This window comes from Parus major, chromosome 1A (genome assembly GCF_001522545.3).
Source record: "Parus major isolate Abel chromosome 1A, Parus_major1.1, whole genome shotgun sequence".
Classification (NCBI taxonomy): Eukaryota; Metazoa; Chordata; class Aves; order Passeriformes; family Paridae; genus Parus; species Parus major.
The window spans coordinates 9,920,665-9,945,911 of NC_031773.1; the positions used below are offsets into that span (position 1 = coordinate 9,920,665).

Below are 25,247 nucleotides of genomic sequence, written 5' to 3' on the forward strand. Positions count from 1 at the left end.
AGAGAGATATATGCATACCTTGGTTTGCTCTTGAATGGGTAACTCCAGTTGTATGACATCACAACACTTCTTTTTTGTGTTCCTATGTAAATGTCTGCCTACAGCATCTCCAGGTCATGTGGCAGGTGAAAAAGGACCATTGGATTTGAATGCTGACCAGAGAGGTCGAAAGGGATTTTAAAATTTTCCTTAAGCACTGATGGTTGTCCTCCTGAATTAAAGCTGATAAGAAGTAAATCAGCTGCAGAAAGAGAATTTTTACTGTCTCAAGATGGGCAGTGGAGCCAGTTCAGAGAGCAAGGAGTCGGCCAGGAGATCCAGAGAACTGGAAAAGAAACTCCAGGAAGATGCAGAGAGGGAAGCCAGGACAGTCAAACTGCTGCTGTTGGGTAAATAGAATAAAAATTGCTCATAATGCTTTTCCATTGAGGGATTGTCTTTCCTCTGGAATTACATTTCAGTACAGTGAATTTCTCAGGTCTCACTAATTTATTTGAAGAATATTCTGTAATATATGTTTAAAATATTTTCTGGTTGTGGCCACTCATGAAGACACAAGGAATAGGCTGGAAATGGCCATGTTGCTGCATGTATTAAATTTTAAATGTTATAAATCCTTGACTTTGAATATATTTGAGAAATGAGAACTTGCATTTAGAATAAATGTTATGTTACAAACTTGCACGGAACATAGCAGACATCTCTTTTTTTCATGGATCTTCATGCATTAATTTGCAGGAGGATTAAGATAAGTGGTAAAAAATCCACACGTGTCACAAGATATTGATATTGTTTGTCTTGCAAAGTGTTTCATTCCATTTTTTAAGGACACAGAAAGTGATTTAGAATGGCTTTTTTGATGTATAATGGAGAGTGGAATGAAAAGTTCTCAGATGAATAGAGATAATATTCTCAAAAACTACTACTTCTAATCCCCACTGTGATCAATTTATTAGAAGACAGAGGTTATAATTACAAAAGAAAAGACATTATTTTTCTTGATACAGCTTTATTCTTGTCTTTTTATTCCCATGGTGCTCTGTAGTTTACAAGGAATATCCAAGAGCACATTAACACCACCATTGTCTTAATATTTTTCTTCTAACAACCTCTTGTAAAAGTTAACAGCGTTTCTCCCAGTGAATAGAAAAACAGTCTTTAATCATTAGAGTGTTTCTCTTTTTGCCTTTCTTGTAACAGCAGTTCTTGCAAATGCTTTTAAACTGATGTTTGTTCAGACAACTAGATCCTTTATCTAAAGTAAATCAACTCTGGTTTTTTGTGTCTTATGAAAAAGGTCTATTTATATCTGTTAAAAATCAAACAATTATCATTCAAAATAAATAAGGGAAGAACAAGCAGGTTTGTCAAATAATAATAGGAAAACAGCAGTTTTTGGTACTCTTTATGTACCATCAGTATTTGGATGGTACAAAGCTTTTCAGTCCGATTAAGAATACAGATTTTCTGTGCCACAGTAATATAAAATATTGCTCTTAATGAGGAAAGTTTAAGTTGGTCAAAAAACCCCAGAACAATCTTTTAATTTAACATTCCATAAATTTAAAATAATTTATATATAGTTTTACAAAAAGAAATTGGGAAACTGAGATCTATCTAATTCAGCATTCTGTCTTTGACCTTATCCAACCTTATCCATGAGGAAAAAGTAAGAAATCCTTTAAGAGGAATGTATAGGATAAAGAGGAATTTTCCAGATAAAGAGGAATTTATATAAGTTAAGCAGTTTTATCTTCAAGGTTTTATGCCCTTACAGTATTACTGAAAGCTGGTTTACAGCAGGACACCAAGTAAATTGGTGAATTTACTGAACATATGTATGTATTTAGTATTAAGGAATTTAGTTTTAAATGTTTCCTATATAATCAGTCTTCTTCTGAAACTATTAATATACTTGAGATACTTTTAGTAAAATACTTTGAAATTCAATGCAAGCTATATGGAAAAGACTTCTATTATGTTTCTTTCCAACCTGAACATATTTCAGTTTCATTAGCTATGGAAGCACTCTTTTCATGAGACAAGATTGTTGTTTGGATCTGAAATACTTCTTTATAGATTTTTACAGTATCTTCCTTTACTCATGTCACACATGATAAAAATTGAAATTTGTCAGTGGATAATGTTTCAGAAGGCTTTTTTTTCTCCTGAGCAGGTCAGAGACTCTTCGTAAAACACATAATGAACAGACAAAAAAAAAATTTTAAAAAAATTAATGACCTAAATTTTCTTGTTTTTAAAAAAATGAGAAGTGAATAAACTGTGTATCTGGAGCCTATTGCACCACAAGAGTGAAAGTGTCTCTCAAACATCTGGAACCAGAGATGCTGAAGCAATGTGCAGAGGGGGCACAATATCATGTCTTCCATAGGGGCTGTGTGAAAGGGCCAGATAGGAAAGGATTAAATAAATCTACCATGTTCTGATTTGTACCTGTTATCTTTCCACACCTCTGAGATTATATCAGAAATTACACAAATTTTAGACTTCATAAATCAAGGGCAGCTCTACTCAAGCCAGCCTAGTGCTACATAGTCCTAGCTTTCTCTTCAGCCAGACTTTATGTTGCCTTTATACTTCAGACCAGATATCATCGTTTCTTTTTCCAATAGGCAGGTTGGTAGAAAGTACTAAGAAAAAAATTGAGATGTATATCATAAGCTTTTCAGTGTAATCACTTTTTTTCCTTACACCTAAAATGTGAAAAAAACTGTGTATTCTGACTCTTTTCTGAGAGGAATATTTAAATTATAGCATGTTGTCTCTACAGCCTCCAGTAGATCCCTTTACAAAAAATAGAAATTGTATTCAGAAGAAAAGACACAATGTTTTTTTGTGTCAAGTTCTGTGACCCAGGCAGACACACTATGATTTAAAGTTTGTATGGGTGAGGATGGAAATGGTGTCACTTTCTGACGTTCCTCACAAGCTGGCCAGCAGCCAAGAGCATAAAGTTCTCTGTGCTGGGTGTTCCCATGCTATCAAAGCCATCCCATCCCCCAACATTTCCAAGAATCTGGTCTCTACATATTTATACTTGAAAAAGAGCAGGTTGTTTTATGGGTCTGGAGCAAATTCCAAGGTGATTGTTTTCCTTTGTATCAGGGCCGTACCTGGCCTGCCACATCACATGTAGTTTGTATGCCTGGCAGGATGCCAGCTTTCAATTTATAGGTGTGCCAAGTGCAGTGCACATTCCAAATACCACCAAAACAGCTGATGCTCACAGTGATGTTTCACAGAAATAAGAACTTAAGTTCAGTCTAAACAATCATTAACATTTTAAATTATTTATTTTCAAAGTATTACTCCATGTCTCATTATCTGCAATGACCACAGAACTGGTCATCCTCATCTCACTTTACTCCTTTTTGGGGAAAAACTTACACAATTTAATTTAAACATCTGCTTCAGGGGAGCAGAAATTGAAGCTGTTTGATTTAGTTTTTGTAACAAATATTTATCTCCACTGACTATGAAAGGTCTCTGGTAGGTAGTCTGAATGTAGAAATTTATAGTATAAATACATAACACCAGTTAAATTAATCAGTTACTGTAGTACAGGAGCTTAACTTCCTGTTCTGCAAACATAGGCTTTGGGCACAAAGACAGCCCAATAATCCCATTGTTGGGAATATACTGATTTTCTTTTTTGGAGGGTGGGCCAGTATTTAAAGACTGTTCTCTCAAGAGGGTTGTATCTTAGAATTTTTTTCCTCAAGTTTCTTTCTCTTATAGACTTAGTTTGTTGAGTCTCATAAGATGACCAGGAAGATATGATTTCCATTCCAGTTCACAACATCCAGAGCTCTGAATGGCACAGACAAACCTCAGGGAGGGGTGGGAAACATTTTCTAATTTTATTTGAATATTTTCTTCTGTTTTTTGCTGATTTATGTCATTGTCAGTGGGTTTTCTGACAGGTTTTAAACAAAGTATTCAGCAGGGTTTTTTTATTTCCTTATGTTTAATTCTGGAAACTTTTCAAAATTAAACATTTCCTTCCACAGGAATAATAACTATAAAGCGATAATAATTCTTTATCTGAGACACAAAATAACTTTAATATATAAGAATTTCGGAGCAGATGCTAATTTTGAAAGCTAATACTCTCCACAACTATTCAAAGAAATTCTGCTTACAAAAACAAAAATGTCAAACCCCAGCTGAGGGGCTGGGTTCTGTTTCCACTTGGATTTGTGAGACTCTCACTGGGTTTCAAGACACCTCTGGGTTTTTTCCTATTTCTGCTCTGTCTACATGACTCCTAGAGCTGGAGGGAGATCTGTGTCAAGATGCTGGGGGACAGCTCCTTTGCAGCCTTGCTGTATGACCACTCCTCCTGAGCCTGCTCTTCAGTCCCAGGATGCCCAGAACCACAGTAGGCTTGGCACAGGGTGGGATGCAGTTCTGGAATACCCAAAGCAAGGAGAGATGCAGGTCACAGCCAGCCAGAGCTCAGCACCTCACTGAAGGTGAATGTGGCATGGTGGAGGTGATCTTTGGGAAGAAATGTTGATGTTACTGGCAGTGGGGACATCTTTCACCTCCCAGGAACTGTGCCGGAGTTTCAGGCATTGACTGAGACTCTTGTGCCAGTGTTCACTGTGCAGTTACCCATGTTAAGGAAATAGAGACAGAAATGAGAAGTAAATTTAAGTTAAGATTTAAGATCTTAAATATGTGAAATATAAAATATGGCAATGACTTATTATCACTAGTACCTGTCTGCTGGAGCTATAAATCATCACAGTTGACAGAGTTTTTTAAAACTCAGTTTAATTAAGTTCTTTCTGAGCTTCAGAACAAGACTGTTTCTCCTAAGTTTTTGTCTATGATTCAGAAAATCTGGGCTTAAGGAAGATGCCTTCAGCTCCCTGTGTAGTCACACCAGGTCTTCTGTGATGCACTTTTGCCACTATTTCTGCAAGAAGAAATCCACTACAGAAGGTGGAAATACAACCCTATCCCTGGTCTTCTGCACCAGGGACTGGCCAAAGGAGGAGGGTACATGGTGAAGGGAAGGAATAAAAAAATTAGGTGCAAAGAAAATTAATCCTGACCCACTTCCTGGAGTGAAAATGCTGCTACAACTAAGATGATACTCCATGGTGAAGCAAAAGTCTGAAAGTTGTTATCTGTTGTTTAGATAAAAGCATTATTGGATTGAAAATTAAAGATGAACAGAGGTAGAAAAATACATCCAAAAGATATAAATTATGCCTCTCACTCTATTTTAACACCATCTTTTAGACCTGGAAGAGAAGTTAATGTCTATATTATATTTCCTGGCATCTTTCCATGAAGCGAATGTATGAATTCTCAGTACAGGCTTCCCTACAAAAAGTGTAGCAAACACTACTCTGCTGACAGGGCTTTACCAAGTTCTTCAGAAGGTCACTGAAAGGATAATACATGATCTACAACAAATTTGTATTTTTTCCAAACTGTGACAGATGGCAGCATCAGCCCATTTTGCATGGGCTTGTTTTTCTCTCACACCTTCTACCATTCACATCATGGGTTTCCGAAAATGCTTTGAGTATGGTTTGCTGTCTTTTGTGATTCATTTGAGTAAATTAATCCCTTTCATTTGAATGCTGTTATCTTTACAAAATCTGTTTGAAAGGGAATCAATTTGTTCCAATTACTGAGAAGACCTTGTTTAAAAAACTTAGGCCTTGGATTTTGGTTTTGTCAGAAGTATTTGACACCATACCATGAGGTAAACAGCGATCTACAAGGAGAAAAGCAGTGATTAATCTTTTTGTACTTCAGCAGAGCTTTTGATACTTTCTCTCACAAGATCCTTCTAGATAAAGTGTGCACAGCTGGAGTTACACAGTGGATGAGCAATGGGCTCACGGGTCAGGCACAAAGGTCACAGTGAATGGGGGGACACCAGGCTGGGGACCTGTCACTGATGGGGTTCCACCAGCCTCCATCCTCAGCCTGGTTCAGAACTCAAAGGAAGTGCATGAAGTTGTGTCAGGGGAACTTTAGACTGGATATTGGGAAAAGTTTCTTCACCCAGAGGGTGGCTGGGCACCAGAACAGGCTCACCAGAGAAGTGGTCACAGCACCAGCCTGACAGAGTCCAAGAAGTGTTTGGACAATGCTCTCAGGCACAGGGTGTGAGTCTTGGGGTGTCTTGTGAGGACCAGCATATTCTCGGATGCTATGAATCCTGTCCCCTGGATTCCCAAAGTTAAATCCTCTCTTCAGGTGCTTTCAAAATCCATCTCTTCTTTGTCAGCTCTTGTCAACCCTCATCACTCTCATTGACCGAAGATGATAGTCACTGGTGTTGATTTGCAGTGAAGACACTTTGCATTGTGATTACTCACTTTCCATGAGATAAAAGGCCCAATTAGTAGTACATAATCTGGCCAGACCTATGGCCTGGTTTCTTCAACTGGGTGTGTAAGCAAATGCCTGCACCTTCTCAGCAGCCGTGGGGTTTTCCTGCATAATCATTCCCAGGGTGGAGCTGGCCCACTGTTCTGCAGGTTTCCCATTTTCAGCCACAATACTTCATGGCAGAAGACCATGTGGCAGAAGAACTGATGCAAAAACACAGTGTCAAGACTTTTGCTCATCTGCTGCCAGGTCACATGTTTTCCAGTTGCTCATGGAAGCTGGCTGAAGGGCGTGGAGCTGGTTTACTTGGCTTACAGGTCATAATACACATCAATGGAGCAGCTATAAATCAGGTAATAAATGGGACACTATCAGAGCCTGTACTTTGTTCATGTTTTCCTGCCCATCTGCCAGAGATGAAAGCAAAATATCCATATTTTATTTACTTGCTAATTAAAAATTCTGTAATTTTCTTTAATTGACTAAACATTCACTTCAAGTGTCCCTTTCCTTTTCAATATTAATACTTTTACCTAGACTTTGTTATTTTTAAATCCAAATGGACATTTGAGAGGGTTTATATTTAGTACAATGAGAAACTAAGACATCTGCACTTCTCTTCGTAGATAGAAAATTCTGTGTTCCAGAGAGTTATTTTTAATACTTGCTTCTTATTCATCTATCAATCATATCTTCTCAACATTCCCCTTTCTGCAGGTGCTGGAGAGTCAGGAAAGAGCACTATTGTAAAGCAAATGAAGTAAGTATCTGAATATGCATATCAGCTGTTGAATTTGGTATTTGTAGTATAAGCTGTCTAGCTAAACCCTTATTACAATGTTTATGCTTATTTGAATAAAATGCAAAGAAACATCATTCAAATCAAGTTTCCATTCAAACATAATATAAAGAAAATTACAAAATGTCTGAGGCACACAGGTGGATTGGTAGTCAAATCTGACAGACCAAATCATGCACTGGTCCCATGCACGGAGACGAGAATCTGCTTCCTTGGCTTTGGTGGGAATGCTGCAGTGGGAGTGAGCCTGTGTGAGACAAAGCAGTGCTGGCTGATCCACCTGGCACACCCCATCTCCAGCAGATGCCAGTGGAGGATGTTTGCAGAAGACCATCAGAGCAGCCAAGCCAACACACTTGTGCTGGGTACCCTGGCAGTATCTGATGATCTGTGGCTTGGGAGCCATCCTGAAACCAAGACAGCACCACTCTGTGTCTATAGCAGCCCTCAGTTAATCCATGTCTATCCCTGGATCTTGAACCAATGCAAACAACATCCACATTCACAACATTCTACAGCAAGTAGTTCCACAGTTAAATTACACTTGTTGTGAATCATCTCTCCTATTAATTTCATTTGACTTCACTGTATTTCAAGAGCAAGTATGAAAATATTCACATTTTACCATAGAACAGAGAAGGTTTTCTTCCTGTTTTTTTGGGGGGATGGGGTTATTTTGGTGGTGTTGGTTGTTTTCTTGGTTGGTTGATTGGTTTTTTTCCCCAAATTGGCCTCTATAGATCATTCTTGGTCTCCAGAGCTCCTGCTGAGGTTAAAAAGGTATCCCACAGGCCAGGGGAGAATATATTTAGCTGCCTGCAGAATGAGCAGCTGCTACCCATGATGCAATGGGTAGGGACTGATGTAAGAACTCCTGTTAGTAAGAACATTATCAACACAAAAAGTTTTTATACATTAATCAACCTGGAAAAAAAAACCAAAAGATGCTGTACAAGTTCATATGCACAAATCCCTGTTTGAATTTGGACCGATTATCTGGTTACAGAGATACTGTGAGTGCATCATAAATCTACTGCAAGAATACTTGTGGTTGTTTGCTCAAAGTGTATAAGGTGCCTCACAGATTGAAGTCAGGAGCTTCACTTGCCTTGGAAGAGGAAGGTCAAATCTCTCTGCCTGTGTGTGCTGATTTACATTTTAGTTTGATAGTATTTTCATATCTAGTAAAGCAGGTTACAACTAAATTCATACATGTTTTTTTTTGTTTTAAAGGCTACCAAAATGCTAATTATGTATCTGGTTTAAATTAATAATCCACCAAAGTTCAAGGGTCCATACTTACACTGATAACAAAGGTCCTCCTTTACTGCACAACCTGATAAAATATTGCTGTTGTGTTTAGTCTTATTTTCATAAAGATGTCCAGGCCTGATTCCTAAACTTGTCCAAATACAGAAAAAGTACAAGGGGATTGCAGCTGTTTTTATTTGATCCCACTTTGTAAGCATCAATCTCTTCCTGTGTAAAAATCAAGCAGCCTGCAATGGGTAATACTATTCTGAGCTTAAGTTCCCCTCCTATTTATTATCTTCACCAATGTATTTTAAAGAGTTAAGTAAAAATTATTATGTCATAAGAACAATTTCAACTATTTCAGCAACTCATAATACAGCAGATTCAGAACTATCCACCAAATACTTTTTTTTTTCCAGTTAAATAGTAGATAAATTTATTTCTGTTTTGAGTTCCATCCTGGAGACCCTCCCTACTCAGCAAACCAGTGAGGTGCATTGTGCTCAAAGCTTCCCCAAACAGGAGCAGATTAAAGTTCTTCCTCTGAAGTGAGAACTCTAAGAAGGCTGATAAGATTTAACAGCATGGAGGAGGGGGAGAACACTGCAAAGCTGAGAGTTATATTTAAAGACTTTTGCATTTTTGAGCTGTCAAATTGATCACAAATATGAATTATTTTACAGGAAAATTGTTCACAAAAATTGTATTTTTTCGTATAAAATGTCATCATTCTGTCACAAGCAAGGACATTTCAAAGGGATTTTTTAGTTAAAACCCACAATATCAGTTAATTTTTTTCAATGAAGTGCAGCATTTTCTAAAGAATACTGATAAATGCTTACAAAAAATATCATTTTGCTGAAAATACCATTTCCAGAAAAATCATAATAATTTTATGACTAATAACATATTTTTCTAATTAATAAATCACATTTTTTTCAGTCTCAATCAAAGTTATATCTCTCCACTAAGCTTTAGAAAATATCTTCTGAAGCTCACAATACAGATATGCTGCAAGGCCTTTGCAGCATAAAAAGATGAGGATGGTTATGAGAGTTACTAAATAAAAAATCTCTTAAGCTCTGTGCTTCTAACTTCAATGTGCAATCTAAGTTTTTTAAAACCAAGTTGTGTATCTCTGTGCTGTGCTCTTATTTAGCAGTATGAAGTTTCTACAAATACTTCAGTGAATGAAAAGCAGGAAGCAAAATATTTGGTAACTCATTGTGCCTGTTGAGATTGAATCAAAGGCACCTATCTGATGATAGCCCTGCTTTTGTGAATAAAAGCCTCAGAAGATTGCATCCATAAAATGGAGGGTCTCTGCTCCACGAGCTCCTCTTTTTTCCTTTCTTCCAAGTTCAACAGGACTCCTTTGAATCTTGCAGAATTTGTTTGAATTCATGATGAAAACAGCATTCAGAAAAAAAAAACAAACAACAAAGCTTCAAAGGAGTGTTCATAGAGTTGTCTGATCTAGAAGTGATTGGGAAAACATTTTAGAGAGCCTTTTTTTTCCTACAGATGTTATTCCTATAGAATGCAACTTCTGAGTTTTCTGACATCCATAATTAAACAGATGTTAAGACACATCTGGGTTTTGTGTGAGTGTATGTGAGAGTAATATTTTTTTACAGGGCTGGCTTGGCCACTTAGGTAACTCTGTCCAGAGTGTATCTCAGGCAAGATTGGGTAAAACACCAAACCCCAAAGCCCAGAAATTCTGTATTAAATAGCCTTCATCTCTGACCAGATGAGGTGAGGAAGAATAGAGCCTTGGTTCCAGCAGCCAAAGCAGTTTGGTGTCTGTTCATTGAGAGCACACCAGGCCAAAGTCAGTGAAGATTTCATCTTTTTCAGAACTCATGGAAAAAGATTCCTCCAAGCCATGATATAATCTGTACACTAATTTGGAGAATTTTAGCCACATGCCATTCTCCAGTCAAGGAGGATTATGAAATTCTAATTCCTCTGTCAGAATTAGATTACTGAAATTGATTACTAAGGCTCTTTATCCTCTGGAGTAAAATGCATGTCTCCAAAGCCTGGAGATAATAAGTCATTGCTATAACTGGAAGATGCACAAAGAAATACTAACATTTCTTTTTCTTGATTTTTTGATAAGTGCCTCCCAGTGTTGAAACATTTTTTCCAATATTTTTTCTATCTAGGTAAGATTCTGGATAAAAATCAGAATGACTGAACAAGCAATGACAGCCCATAACAAATATTGTTGTTAATAGTGAAATTACAGATCTAGGTATGGAAATGTATCTTGCCCTGTATCTCCAGAGATAGGCCTGGTCCCTGTTCTAGACTAATACTTTGTTTTAGATTATTCCCCAAGGGGAAAAACCAGCATCTATCCACTCAGACTGGGTGCAGACAGTTAACCCCACATAGACAAAAACTTCTCTTTTGCTGTTCTAGCAGAACAGGCAGATCAAGCATTGAAAAATGCTTTTCCAAGGGCCATATGGATTCAATTCTTTCTCACACTGACCACAAAAGCACCTGACCTAACTTTTCATTACATTTTCTTCTTTGTTTTTTTCTTTTTTCTTTTTAAAGCATCCCATAAGCTTTGTGTTGTTTATTTTTTCACCAGGATCATCCATAAAGATGGTTTCACCTACGAGGAACGCATGGAGTTCAGACCTATTGTTTACAGTAATGCAGTGCAGTCTATCCTGGCTATTGTGAAAGCAATGACTAAGTTAGGAATCAGTTACGAAAATCCTGCTAGAACTGTGAGTATTGACACCTTTTTTCTTGAAATAGGCATTAGAACACTTTTTTTTTTTTTGGTAATAAATAGTAGAGACTAGTAGAAGAAAGAGGATCCAATATTTTCTTTATGACTGTTGAAACTGAGTACCATGTGAGTTACATGTGACAAAATGTCCTCCCTTATTTTCTCAGAACTGATGCCTGAGGTCTAACCTTTGCATATACTCACATTTTGATTGCTAGAAAAGAAATGTTCAAGTTGAAAAGACATTTTAAAAAAGCAGAAAAAGGAAAAAACCAAACAAAAAACAAGGAACATTTTCTTAGCTGCTTAGACACTTACTTATTGCTATTGGGAAATGTAAAAAATATTTTCCTTTTATGACCAAACCTTGGGGTTCAGCCTTGTAAGGAAAGGTCATGTAGACATGTTGGGAGCATTTCAATGTGTCATTGCTCCAGGAGCAGAGACCTCCCTGCTGTGTGGACACAGTACTGGCACTCTGGCACCACAGGGGAGTGGAGCCCAACATTCCTGACACTGTCAATAATCCTCTGCACAAGCACGTGGAGGCAAAGCCACAGCAAGAAGACCTGTTGTCTTCTGCCAATCACACTGAATTTTCAAGGACAGAAATAAAGGAAAAGCTTTTCTTCTCCATGCTTAATTCTCTTCTACATAAGAAAATCTGTAGATTCTCTTAAATCTAATGACTTAGCTTGTAATTCAGATCTTGCTGAGAATTGCTCAAATGCCTGTCAGAATATCAGTTGATTCCAGTTTTGGCAAATTCTGCCTAATCCCTAGAGGTTTATCTTGGAGGGAATAACATCTGCTTATCTGAAAGAGCCTTACTTGTTCCAGAAGTCTACATTTCATTATAACGACATGTGGTACTTTGACCTAAAAAAGGATATACAAAATCTTCAGAGGTTACTAAAGCTCAGAGTGGCATTTGTCAAAATAGAAATTAAATATTTTCCATTAATGCAAGTCATTCAAACAAATGTAACAAGGCCCAAAAGCAGCACACACAAAACAGGACAATATTAATGTGCTGTACTGCATAAGGAGCCATCAACCACCCTGCATGGCCCAAGCCATGGCTACAGCTGGACCTTGCAGCATTGGCCACAAATCCTGCCTGCCTCAGCCCATGACATCTGCAGACTCTGCCACCTGGTACTGAGATATGTTCTGTGGCCCAGTATTTCATTCTCTTTTCTCAACCCTGACAAATTTTCTGAGTTATCTGTACAGGTTCACTCTACGCCAGATTCATAGACACCCTTTTGAAGGGACTTCACAGCATGGAGAATGTGTTAAATAGCCCAGTCCATTTCTTAGCATTATCTGTAACCCACTGCATAAAATATAGCTTTTGTAAGTTTATCATTTATAGCACAGTCAGCTCATTCTTGCTGTCTTTGCAGATTAGGTTCTAGGAACACAGTTGAACAGAACATTTGCAAGTGCCTGTCTTCTTTTCCCCCAGAATGACAGAAGAGCAACCTGGATGTGATTTTTGGAGAAAATAGAAATTTTGGTCACATTTATTTGAATTGCCAGTAAACATTGTCTTTTCTCCCAAAACCCTCCAAAATCTTAGCTTACATAAAATCATAAACCTTTGGTAAGCTTGAGTTGTTTTTATATAAGTTTTGATTTCAGCTGGACTTTGTCCTTGCTGTGTGTTCTGGTCCAGATTTAGATGCTCAAAGTCTTCTAATTCAAGGACTGGGATTATCTTGGTCCCAAAAGAAAAGTGCTTATCCACGTTCCAGGTCTGCCTGCAAATACATCTCACTGGTACAGAAAAGGCCTTAGCACTTAATTTACAGAACATCTGTTCTGGGGAGCGAGGTAATTGTTTCTTTCTAAAACATCATTCCAATCTGTTTTTGAAAATCATCTGAAGTCTTTGGAAATGCCAGAGAGAGAAAAAAAAAAGCATTGTAGAAATCAGGTTTATGATAAATTCAATCTGCTGCTATCTTCCTTTATTACATAAGCACCCAAATCCACACGTTCTCCCTTTTGCATAATAATCAATGAACATTTACCCTCTACACCTAGAGACTCTGAACTCAAGGCTTCTCATTGTAGACCATGAAACCTACAGCCTAGTAGGTGGATAGCTGTAATCATTCCGTGATATGTCATATCTTGAAGCAGAGAATATTCCAACTCTTATCTTGCAGCTGAGCAAGTGTGCACCCTGGAGACAAATGCGGGCACACACGAGAGCGTGACTCGCTTCTGCTGATCCCATCACTGCAGGAGGGCATGGGGGTGGAAATGGAGCTGCTGCTGTTTGATGTAGAAGGGCAATTATCCTGCTGTCCTCCTCCCTTGTTCCACTGAAGGCAATTTTCTAGTGGTTATTTCCCCAGTTTTTGGGATTTTTCTCCGTGCCTACTCAATTTCTCTTTTTTTTTTTTTTTTTTTTCTCCGTGCCTACTCAATTTCTCTTTCAGAAAAAAATTCAGTGTTCAATTTTTGATCTGTCTCTGACTTTTATAAAGTTTCCATAAACTGCAGTTCCTCTTGAGACATAAAGATATAGAACATTCCTAAAATAAATTTGTTTAAAATTTTTGTGAACATGCTTCCTGGTTTTGAATAAAACATACTCCCTGCCAAAACAGAGTCTCTCAGAATCCATTTATACTTTTGCAACTATTGACTGCAAGTCACTTGAGTTGTCTACTTCTATGACTAGGAAGGAATTATGTTTTATAATTATCCCTTGCTGTGGCAGTGTATCAAATGACTATTTTAATCATGCTCTTTATTTACGGTAAGCGACTATATTAATAATGCTCTTAATTTACAGTAAATTCCTAAGGTGTTAAGTCCTGAAAATAAATATTTTTTTAATGAAATAGATTATTTAAAATATTTTTATTTGACTATGAAAGGAAGAAATTACAGAATAATATATTTAAAATATTTGGGATTTTATTCTGTACAGGTTTCTTCTTCCCCACATATGGGAAATTCATTTACTAATCATATTTATTTTGTCACATTTCTTATTGGGGTCTAAAGAATATTTTTCTTACCATAACATTCAAAAACACTTTTAAATATAGATTTCTGCATTGATATAGTTATAATAAATTTTAAATTTAAATGTAAAAAGTTTAAAAAACTTTTAAACTTAATTTTTGATACCCTATTTCTCTCTCTTGATATAAAAGCCTTCCGTCCAAGCTGGACTATTTGTGGATGCTTATGGCAAGATGAAACTGAGCCAAAACAAAACAGTAAAAAGATGAAAACTGTGTATCACAATTTCAGCCTAACCTTGGTGCTACCTAAAGGGAAGCGAGCCTGTAAAAGGATGTTTACATGCACAGGCCAGTACAGCAACCAGAAAAAAAAAACAAAACAGTGAAAATGAGAATTTTTGCCCTTGCAACTCATTATAAACCAAGCACATCTTCAAGGAGGTGAAGGGGCACAGCACGCTTGCACAATATTTACTGAAATTTCTCTTTAGGAAGACGAGAGGAAGCTGTGTTCCATGGCAACAACTCTGGAGGATGGCAGCATGTCTTCTGAACTGGTTGAGCTCATCAAACAACTGTGGCGTGACGGGGGGACCCAGGCCTGCTTCGCCAGGGCGGCCGAGTACCAGCTCAGCGACTCGGCAGCCTAGTAGGTGACACCAGCTGCTGCACAGCTGGCTGCTGCACAGCTGGATGCTGCACAGCTGGATGCTGCACAGCTGGCTGCTGCACAGCTGCATGCTGCACAGCTGGCTGCTGCACAGCTGGATGCTGCACAGCTGGATGCTGCACAGCTGGATGCTGCTGCCACAATGACTGCCCCCACGCAGAATGGCCTGTGAAAATCATGTCTCATTAACCTGAAAAAGCGAGGGGGTTGCTAAGGTTTATAAAATAACAGAAATGGTTAATTGGAGGAAACAAGTGAAAACAAGGTTTCAGAAACAATTTGTTTCAGTAAGTTTTTGGTAAAAAACTTACAGAGTGGAAAAACTTTACAAATGGTAAACAAGAAAGAAAGTATATTCCCCCTCTGAGTATTTCTAGGATTGACAGAATGAGGGAAAGGTGACTGGAAGCAGTTTAGGTTTTTTCCAGAGTGATACTTTGTATATGTTGCAAGATGCTAAGTATAAATCCAGCAGAAACTATACAAACTTTCCTCTAAACTAAGCGGGCTGTATGCACAGGCGTTCCCTGGACCATTCCCCCTCGTCTGCGCCAGTCTCCAGCCTGACAGCCCCAGCTCTCTCTCTGAGCCCTGAGCTGCCAGACGCATAAGCTGGGGGCTGACTAGGGCTGCTCAACCCTACAAAGGATCACCATCCAGCTGGGGCACATCTCACCTCAGATGTAGCCAGTGACTTTAGACTTTTCAGGAGTCCCTGGCCTGTTCCTGCAGCTGTTCCTGCAGGCTGCAGCCCAGCTGCCTTCTCACTCAGCTCATACTCGGCCACGAAGGGAGGTGTCGCTGGGTCAGAGTCTTCTGAGAGTGCTCCAGCCTGTCCAGATCTGGGGCAGAGGTTTGTTCCAGCCGAGATCCATCTTCTGAGACCTGGAGGTGGAGGTTTTCCCACTCCTGGAGCTCCTCCTACAGCCTGAGGGCACCTGCAGGGTGCAGCTTTCCGAGGTGTTGGGTGTCCCCTTCTGCAGGCAGGAAAAGAAAGGCATGGCTGAATGTTGGGCTTCAGGAGGCAACCTGAAGGCATCCACAGTTCAATAATTGTAGATATAGTGCAGGGAATATGCAGGAAAAAATATTAAAAATTCTTCATCACTTTATATCTTCCAAACAAGAATAAAGACCTTTTGCAAGAGCCCTAAACAAAGAAAATGCTGCCTATGTTGATTTGTGCCTGATTTGACAGTATTTTATAGCAGCTTTCTATTTTTATAAGAATGGTACAGAGAAATTTTTTTCTAATGTAAGCTGACAGGCTCCACTGCCTTACCCACTAAAAGCCCATAACAAGCTAGTCATAACAAGTAAAAGGAAAACTGCCTCTTAAATTAAAAAAAAAACAAACCAACAACAAAAAAACAGCTAAACACTGTTTACCAGTTAACATTGTTTGGTGTACACTCTGCCTGGCAAATTAGGTCTTCTTGTCTACAAAGTAGATAGAAGAACCTGAATTAATTTCCTTTCAGTGTTACTGTTTGTGTCCTGTTGTAACTTGCAATAGGCTTCAATATTTAAGGGAATTAATATAAATTGTATTTGTAGTTATCATTTATTTCTAGACTTACATTAAAAACAACTACAGTGATGTTTTTCATCTGCTTTAACATTTCTGCTAATTTCTTGAAAATCTTGCTTCTCTGTCTTCATCTTTTGGTACCTGATGCTTCTGAAATTCTAGCCTTTGGCTCTGAACCATTAAAATCAACTTAATATTTGCCCTTGCTGCTGGGTTTCTAATGATAAGTTCAAAGGCAGCTACAGTCAATCAACCATCTAATGCTGCAGTTAAATTTCTTTTAAACCCACAACCCTGTTTCTCAGCACCTGTGAATCAAATCCTACAAAGACTATTGATTAATACTGTGTAAACTGGCTTTTTGAGGTTATCTTCCCTGAGATATTTCACTGTTAATTCATGCTAATGAAGTTTCATCACTGCTTTTCCTTTGTGTGCTTTAATTGAAAAAAAAATTGGCATGCATGAATAATAGAAAAATTTCCTCTTTGTCCAACTTGGCTGGAATTTCTCTCTTAAACTCACTTGTAACTAATTCTGTTTTAAAATGGAATGATGGCTGTGGAAGGGGCAAGGTTGGGATTATAAATTGTGACTTTACATGCCATTGTACAGCTACCAGTACTACATGGTGCATTTTGCTAGCTCAGTCATTTTCCTCTTGGGACAGGAGTCCTGTCACCTCATCCAAGCCAAGGAAAGACCAGCATTTACTGACCTACCTGTTGTCATTCCCTCCTTTCCCAGTGATGGTCTGCAGTCTCTCCCTGGAGCTGCCTACGGCTCGAGGAAGAGCCTGAAATTGCCTCCTGCTCCTTTAACTAGAAAATTGACTTGGTCTAATTTTTTCTGCAATTACAGCTGCCTGTGTTCAATTGAATTTAGGCATTTGTGGCTAAGAACTATCAGAATTTTATTTTATATTCAAGTGTTTATTTCAGTGCTTACATGCTTTACAGACAACAAAACACCTTTTGTTTCTGCCTTCCACAAAGGTGAGCTGAGCTTGCCTCAGGCCCCCTATTCAGAGAAACAGAGATATATAGTTTCTTTTTTCTTTTCCCAACAGATTGTTTCCTGGCCTCAAATAATGGGAAAACATTGAATTACTCAGATCAGGTTCAACATCCCTTGCAGACTGGATGAAGTTTATTTGACTTAAAATAAGAAATCCCACTTCCAGACATTACTTGGAAATACCCAAGTGAAAGATTCAAGCTTTTTTAATTTTTATTTTCTTTCATTATTCTATTTTTTAATTATTTTTTTTTAAATTAACTGTGAAACTACCACACAGATCTATCAAATATTGCACACAAAGATGATGATCTGTGAGGTTTCTTTTAGAAGATTCTGGTTAAACTGAGCACCAGAACTGAGCAGGGCAGACTTAGTGTAGAGAGGAAAAAAGAAGGCATGGAGCCTAACAGACATTAGAGACATAGTGTTTTGTTTGTCAGAGACATGAGACTACAAATAGGAAGGTGCCAACTGGACACTGAAAATGCTCCAGCTGTTGTGTGGTTTCTTGCTTTGGTCTTTATTTAAATATTTGTGGCTAAAATGCAAGAAGCTACTCAGGCATCACCTTTTCTTCTCCTTTTGACAGCTCAAAGCCCCTCTACACAGATTCCCAGACCAGCCAGTAGGATTCAGAGGTTCTGCACAGTCATTTAAAGAAAGTTGTCTGCCCCTAGAAGAGACAGAAGTGTTGGACAAAAACATGTTTCAAAGATCTGATTTGGGTTCCCATATCATGCAGTTTTGTCTCTGTATACCAGAAGTAAAAGCAGATAATCCACAGTTTTTCAAGGGCTCATCAGAACACTAACCCAGGGGATCCTCAGTTTTATTGAAGCTTTTGTTTTTTTAAAAAAAATATATATATATATTTTTTTAAATCACCATGTATCTTGTTGTTGTAAATTGAGAGATCTACAGGGAAAACAGCCTTCAAAGGGAATTCCTCCAAAATACTATTCCTTCCCTTTCACTTAGGAAGGAAAATACTGTTGCAACCAGTCTGACAAGCTGAGGTGATTCCTTATGCATCTGTTTCTGCAGGATGCTTCTGATTCTTCCCTTGAGGTAGCAATTCCCACTCACTGAGAGAAAAATTGTCAAAACCCCTTTGGTGACAAGGTGGTTTTCAAGCATCCCTAAGGAAAATTAGGATTTTCCTTTGCTGCAATTCTCAGAAAGATCTTTTATTATGTGCAATTGAATTGCACTTCTATGTACAAGAAAAAAAAATAAAAAATCTCTGAATTGTGGAACTCAGTTGAACAAAAACCAAAGTACTGTATTTAAATGTGTAATTTGCATAATGTACTTAAAAGTGCCTCAGTGTGGAGTGATTATGTAATGGACATTTCACTTTTTGAATTCACCAACCACCATTTCTTCCTTACTCTCCCTAGTTACCTCGATGATTTGGACAGGTTGGCAATGCCAGACTATGTCCCTACTGAGCAAGATGTCCTGCACTCCCGAGTGCAGACCACCGGCATTATAGAGACTCAGTTTTCTTTCAAGGATTTAAACTTCAGGTATGAATGCCATATTTTGCAGACTTCTTGGGGTTTATCTTAAGTATTTTCTTTCACAGGTATTGATTTGTTATCACCTTGTTGACACAGGTGATATTGTGATATCATTTAATCTAGTTTAATTTAACAGTTTACACAGCTGAAAAAAGAAAGAGGTTTTATCATCAGTACTCCAACTTTGAGCATATAATGGACCATTATAAACAGGTCACAGAATACTAGGTTCTAAAAGGACATTTTTACATATGTAAATGTCTAAAAAGCTTTAGCTATATCCTGCCATTTGAGTAATTGTGACATTTATGAAATTTGGTTACTTAAATATCCTTAAGAGCATGCAAAGAACATTTGATGTCTACCAATTTACATGCACTCTCAACCTTTCACTCTTCTTTTGAGAGTGGAAATAGCTGCTTTTAGCACTGGAATGCACTACAGTTGGCTAAAAAAAATATAAAATTCTGTCCCATGAGAAATTTCAGCATTATCAAGCATGTCTTCATGCTCATTTAAGATGATAACCAAAAGGTTCAGAAAAAAATTTTGAAAATAATGCCTCTGAGAAATTTGACTGAATGTTTTTCACTTTCAGATATTCAAGATTTAGTTATGCTTGGTGAACCAATTAAAAACATCTAATTGCACATGAAAACAGTTTGAATGAATTATTATCATTTCAGAGTTCTATAATGCTTTTCTCTGTGGACTGAAATCCATTTAATTCTTAATTTAAAGGCTGGGACACATATTGAGGAATGCAGTCTAGACAAGAAACTGCCTGTAGAGACAGACAGATTTATAAAGCATGAGGATTATAACTTTTACATTTTTCATTTGGCTTCTTTCTTTCTCCTCATGTGCCAATTAAGCATTCCCCAAACCATCTATGCTACCACTCAGATGCTTTAACACAACAGAGACTGCACATACAAAATGAGATCCTGAGGTAGATGTCTTACAAATAACTTATTATCATCTATCAATATTCTGGTCATTCATGAAAATTCATGAGTTTCCAGCAAATGATACAGTGCAATGTCATAGACATCATCTTATTTTTCTCTGATTAACATATTTCCAGACAGCTTTGAACACTGGAAACTTGAATGCCTTCAGTTACAGTCATAGTTCATGAAAGAAAGAAATTCAGGGTGGAGAAAGAAACCACCAGAGGGAAATCCTCATTGACATGGATGCCATCAGTCCTGATATGAGAATATCAGCATTAGTGTTTGGGTATAGCTGAAATGCAGCACAACTGGGAATTTAGTTACTTGAGTGTCTGCAAAAAGAGAAATGCTCTTAATGATATCACAAACACAAACCCACTGTTTTTACCCTCTCTTCTGTGCATCACTGTAGTGTCATGTGAGCAAATTCATTGGTGGCTTTAGGCAGTTGAGTAATATCAGGTAAAATCTCTACAAAGGAGTCTGAGGGGTTTGAGCTGCTGAAGTGGTGCAGAATAATTATAAATCCATGTTAACCTGCCAGGTACTTTGCATTTCCATAGCAAAGCAAAACAGCTGGAGGATCCTGATGTGTCTGCACCAAGTTAGGTAAATACCATAGAAACATCTCAAAAGAGAGGAGCACTTACACCTTCAGAGTGAGTTCTGGCTGATGCACTGATGGGGATCAGGTCACAAGCCACACATGGATACAAGAAGCCCATGAACAGATGTCTCATTTACTAAACACTTGTCCCTTCACTGAATTGAATGAGACAGAAAATATTTTGTATCTGTGCAGTAAAAGGCTAAATCCCAGTACTGCTCCAGGGAACTGAATTACAGTTGCACAGAAAACATTGATTTTTATTTGCTGCTTGTTTAGTGGTTACTTTGCTGGTTTAGTGCAATTTAGCTTCCATGTGCTTTTCAATTTATTTCAATAATGTTGACTTAGAACATATTTAAACATTTTTCAGAAAAGATCTGATCTATGATCTATGATCTATGATCTATGATCTATGATCTATGATCTATGATATGTCATCTAGTGTCCTTTCTATTGGTGTGCTAGGAAGAGTTTGACTGAAATCAGTCAAGCTTTATTTCAATCTTCAGGCCTCTGTGTGTACCACTGAATGAGTTTATAGCTAACTCTGTATCTTCAGCTAAGCTTTTCAAGAGAAATTCTGGGAGAATATAGAGATTTCTAGACTAACTTTGACTATCTGAGTAAAATAAGATAATCTAATTTTCTATCATTTATGGAGGGACTTTGGTTTTACATGTGCAAGTGTTAAGTTCAGGACTGAGAGAAGGGAAGCAAATTAAGGTTAGAAGATGCTAATCTGCCCATTAACATTACCTCTGGCGAAACTAAACTTTTCTGAAGATTAAATTTTGAAGCTTTTAAATATGTTTTTCCTGCCATAACCCTTATTTCAGTTATACACCACAAATCAAGAAAGGCATGTAATTATAGGAGACTTTTGAGTACTAATCAGAGACAAAAGTCTCTTTATTTGTGTTGACTTTATTTGTCACTTTATTTGTGTTGACCCCACTCCTCAGCAGACCTTCTGAACTCAGTGAAGATATGCTTGAAAGAATGCCATTACTATTATCAAAATCTTGTTCCACAACAATTTCCCGATTTCCAAAATAATTTACTTTTATAGACACCCAATAAAAAAAGAGATGAAAAGTACCAGAAAAAAAAAAATACTGCTCTTCAGATGAAGAAACATTATGAGCATTGGAAAGGGTTTAATTTTTTTCTTAGAAGGATGAAAAATTACAAAAAATAACCTTTTTTAAACACCAACTGCACTGCTGATGGTGAAGGAAACAAAGGATTCAGATACTGCAAAAAACAATGTTTCAGTAACAAATTATTCTTATTCTGTTTACTACTGACATGATTTTTTCTTACTGAATCCCATTGTATTTGTTGCTATAAGAGTTGTTGAGTTGTGTTTAATTTTCAGATACTGCAGCATCCAGAGATCTAATGCATATTCTTGAAGGAAGGGGTAACCCAACAGGGGATTACTTTTTACGGTACTAAGTTCAACAACCGAGAACAAAGGGAAAAGTCATAATGCACACTAGGAAACAGAAAACCTAAGGGCAGGATAAATTTGAATTTTGTTTTATTTTTTTCCCTGCTTTCTAATGCACTTAAAAAAAACTTCAAGTTTGGCACCTTTTGTTTCAGAAGAACAGTGAAAAGGAAGCCCTAGCCCTTGTCACTGAAGAACTGCAAATCCAAGTGTGAGTCTTGGGAGCTAGGGCTAAGGGCCCTAACTAGCTCCCAGCTAGGTGTGCCCAGCTGGCTTTGGATCCCACAGAGAGTCCATAGAAAGTTCATGTGACACTACCCAAAGGCAGTAGCAATTCCTGGCAAAGATGGAAGGAAATTATTGCAGAGAAGGAGAGCCCTACAATTCCCACTGTACAAAGGGCAACCAAAACCATGAATAGGTTAAATGACACCAAGCTTGAGGGTCTGCTGTCAATGTCTCAGAACTCTGCCCTAAATAAATCCTAGCCTGCAAGTCTTAGTCCTTCACTGAGCCCCACTTCCTCAACACAAAGTGCCACATCAAAGTACAATTAATCCTAAATGCAGGTATTTAAGCCTTTTTATTTCATTTTATACCCACTACGAAACCATGAGTAACAAAGCACTCCTTGACCTCTTGGGGTAGAAACAGACCAATATTTGGGAAAACTGGGTATTTTTCATCTCCATTTGAACTCTGTGCATTAAAAGCATGACTACATCCTTATTAGTGCTTTACACTGTACATATGTTATTTTTTCTGCAAAGGATGTTTGATGTGGGTGGACAACGATCAGAGAGGAAAAAGTGGATTCACTGCTTTGAAGGAGTTACTTGCATCATATTCTGTGCTGCACTCAGTGCCTATGACATGGTTCTGGTGGAAGATAAAGAAGTGGTGAGTCAGAACAGACAAAAAGCCCTTTTTGCTTCTAAGTTTTAATGTACTCTCTGATGGTACATTCCCATTCTCTGATAACCATTTAAAGGCTTTTACACTGTATTGGTTCTTTCCAGTAAAGAACATTGCAGTAAAATGACATATGGGGATGAGATTTGTCAGTCTTATGTTTATCTTTTGCACCTCAACAGAACAGAATGCATGAAAGCCTTCATCTGTTCAACAGCATCTGCAACCATAAGTGCTTTGCAGCCACTTCCATTGTGCTGTTCCTAAACAAAAAAGACCTCTTTCAAGAGAAAATAACAAAAGTTCACCTGAATATCTGCTTTCCTGAGTATAATGGTAAGTTTGGAGTGTCTGGGAGAAAGCACATTTAGATGTTTAGTGTAGTCCATGCATTAAAGACTGAGACTTTGACTCAGGTCATCAATATATAAGCTTTTAAATATTAAGCCTCTTATCCAAGCATCTTCTCATGAAAGAATGGTATGAGACAGACATGGCCAGAATTCAACTCATCTCATATGCAAGAGAATATGTGTCAGAAATTGCAAGAGAAAAACTAGTTTAGATAAAAAAATTCATACCTAATGCATGAAGTTAATTATAATAGAAAGAAAAGAAAAGAAAAAAAAAAGCAGAAAATATTTCTTGTCTCTTTGCAGTTGTGAGGACCTGCCAGTCAAAATGTGTCTTCTTTTGCTTTTACTTTTCTTTCCACTAGGACAAAACACATTTGAAGATGCTGCAAATTACATCAAGAAACAATTTCTAGACTTGAACATAAGGAAACAAGATAAAGAGATATATTGTCACTTGACCTGTGCCACAGACACCCAGAATGTCAAATTTGTTTTTGATGCAGTCACAGACATAATAATCAAAGAAAATCTGAAAGACTGTGGGCTTTTCTAACCCTTAATTCCCTTGCTCAGAGCTTCACTCCACTTTCCTCTCTTCATCTGATGTGCTGGCTGAAATAAAAAAGCCCCTCTAGGTAAGAATCAATATCAGTTAGGCACCCATTAGCATCATTACCATTGGCTCTACCATTAGTTGGGTACAGCCTAAGCATTGCAGAGCAACACAGACCTTCCAGATACAAGAAGATTAAAAAAAGTTGTTCCTGCTCTACAAAGATGACAGCTGCTGATAAATCCTATTGGAATCAAAGTTGCATTCCTACTTAAATCAATATCATAGACTCATAGAATTCTTTGGAAGAGACCCTAAAGAACACCTAGTTCCATCCCTGATGCCATAGGCAGCAAAATCTTCCACCAGAGCAAGAAATCAGCACTTCTCAGGAAACTGGGGACACCTCAGTATCCTGAGTCTTCTAGTGATAGGATGAAAAAAGTTAATATATAACTGACCTATTTGTAATTGAAGCCTAAAGAAAACTATACCTTTACACAATATCAATACATAATTTACAATCTGTTTTGTATTTGTGTTACACAAACAACTGAAGGTGACATGCCATTTATTCAACAAAAGCAAACCTCCCCATATTTAGATGGTGGGTGATGAAAAGCAGTGCAAATCTGAATGTTTAATTATACTGTTTTGTTAGGAGAGCTAAGGGACATATGCATAAAAACTGCACACATACAAAAGTGACAAAATTCCCAATTTGAGAAAAATTAAACACAGTAAGATGGAGGCAAGTTTTGTAAATCCCTAAGGAGAAAAAAAAATAAAAATTATATGACTGTCAGTTTCTGCATAAGTCACAAAGGCAAGTTGAAACATTTTTGGTTTATAATTAAATATCAGACTTTCTTAAAATGTGATTAATAATCTTGCTACTCAGCAGGAATGGCAGCAGTAACTTCTACCACTGCAGAGCAGATGTAAACCCAAAGTTCTCATGGCAAAAGCACATCCTTGGGATTCTGGCACAGAGCACCTCTCTCTACACAAAGATCTTGCTAATGCAGAACTGCTCTCCCTTAACTCCTGTTGGTTCATTGTGACTAACTACAGGAAATATTAAACTATTTTAAATAGAATGGGACTTTTTCCTGGTTTCAGCCTGGATAGAGTTAATTTTCTTCCAAGTAGCTGCCACAGTGCTGAGTGTTGCATTTAGTGCAAGAATAATGATAGCACGTTGATGGTTTAGTTTTTGCTCAGTAGCGCTGATCCTGCATCCAAGACTTTTCAGCATCTCTGCCAGTGAGAGATGCCACAAGATGCACACATGGACACGAGGACAGCTGACCTGAACTGGCCAGAGGGACATTCCATAGCACAGAACATCATGCCCAGGAAAGTGACTGGGGGTGATTGGCCAGGAGGGTTTGATGATGCTCAGGGACAGACAGGGAATGGGTTAGCAGGTAGTGAGCATCCACACTGAGCATCCCTTGGTTTTATTAGGTTTTATTCCTCTC

The 25,247-nt window shown here is 37.8% G+C and overlaps 1 protein-coding gene across 1 annotated transcript; it reads left to right on the top strand.

Moving 5' to 3' along the window:
• LOC107204240 (guanine nucleotide-binding protein G(t) subunit alpha-3-like) lies at window positions 1–25,247 on the top strand. Its single transcript, XM_015627094.3, has 8 exons — window positions 1–389; window positions 7,099–7,141; window positions 11,043–11,184; window positions 14,671–14,828; window positions 18,801–18,929; window positions 22,713–22,842; window positions 23,037–23,190; window positions 23,573–25,247. The coding sequence occupies exons 1-8, from the start codon at window positions 272–274 to the stop codon at window positions 23,761–23,763; spliced, it is 1,065 nt and encodes a 354-aa protein (XP_015482580.1). The 5' UTR covers window positions 1–271; the 3' UTR covers window positions 23,764–25,247.

What these genes read in the sequence shown, in the direction of transcription:
- LOC107204240 (XM_015627094.3), top strand. Translation starts at nt 272, where the DNA reads ATGGGCAGTGGAGCCAGTTCAGAGAGCAAGGAGTCGGCCAGGAGATCC. An exon ending in CTCAGCGACTCGGCAGCCTA is followed by an intron (nt 14,829 to 18,800) that starts GTAGGTGACACC and finishes TACTCTCCCTAG; the next exon opens with TTACCTCGATGATTTGGACA. An exon ending in TGGTGGAAGATAAAGAAGTG is followed by an intron (nt 22,843 to 23,036) that starts GTGAGTCAGAAC and finishes GCACCTCAACAG; the next exon opens with AACAGAATGCATGAAAGCCT.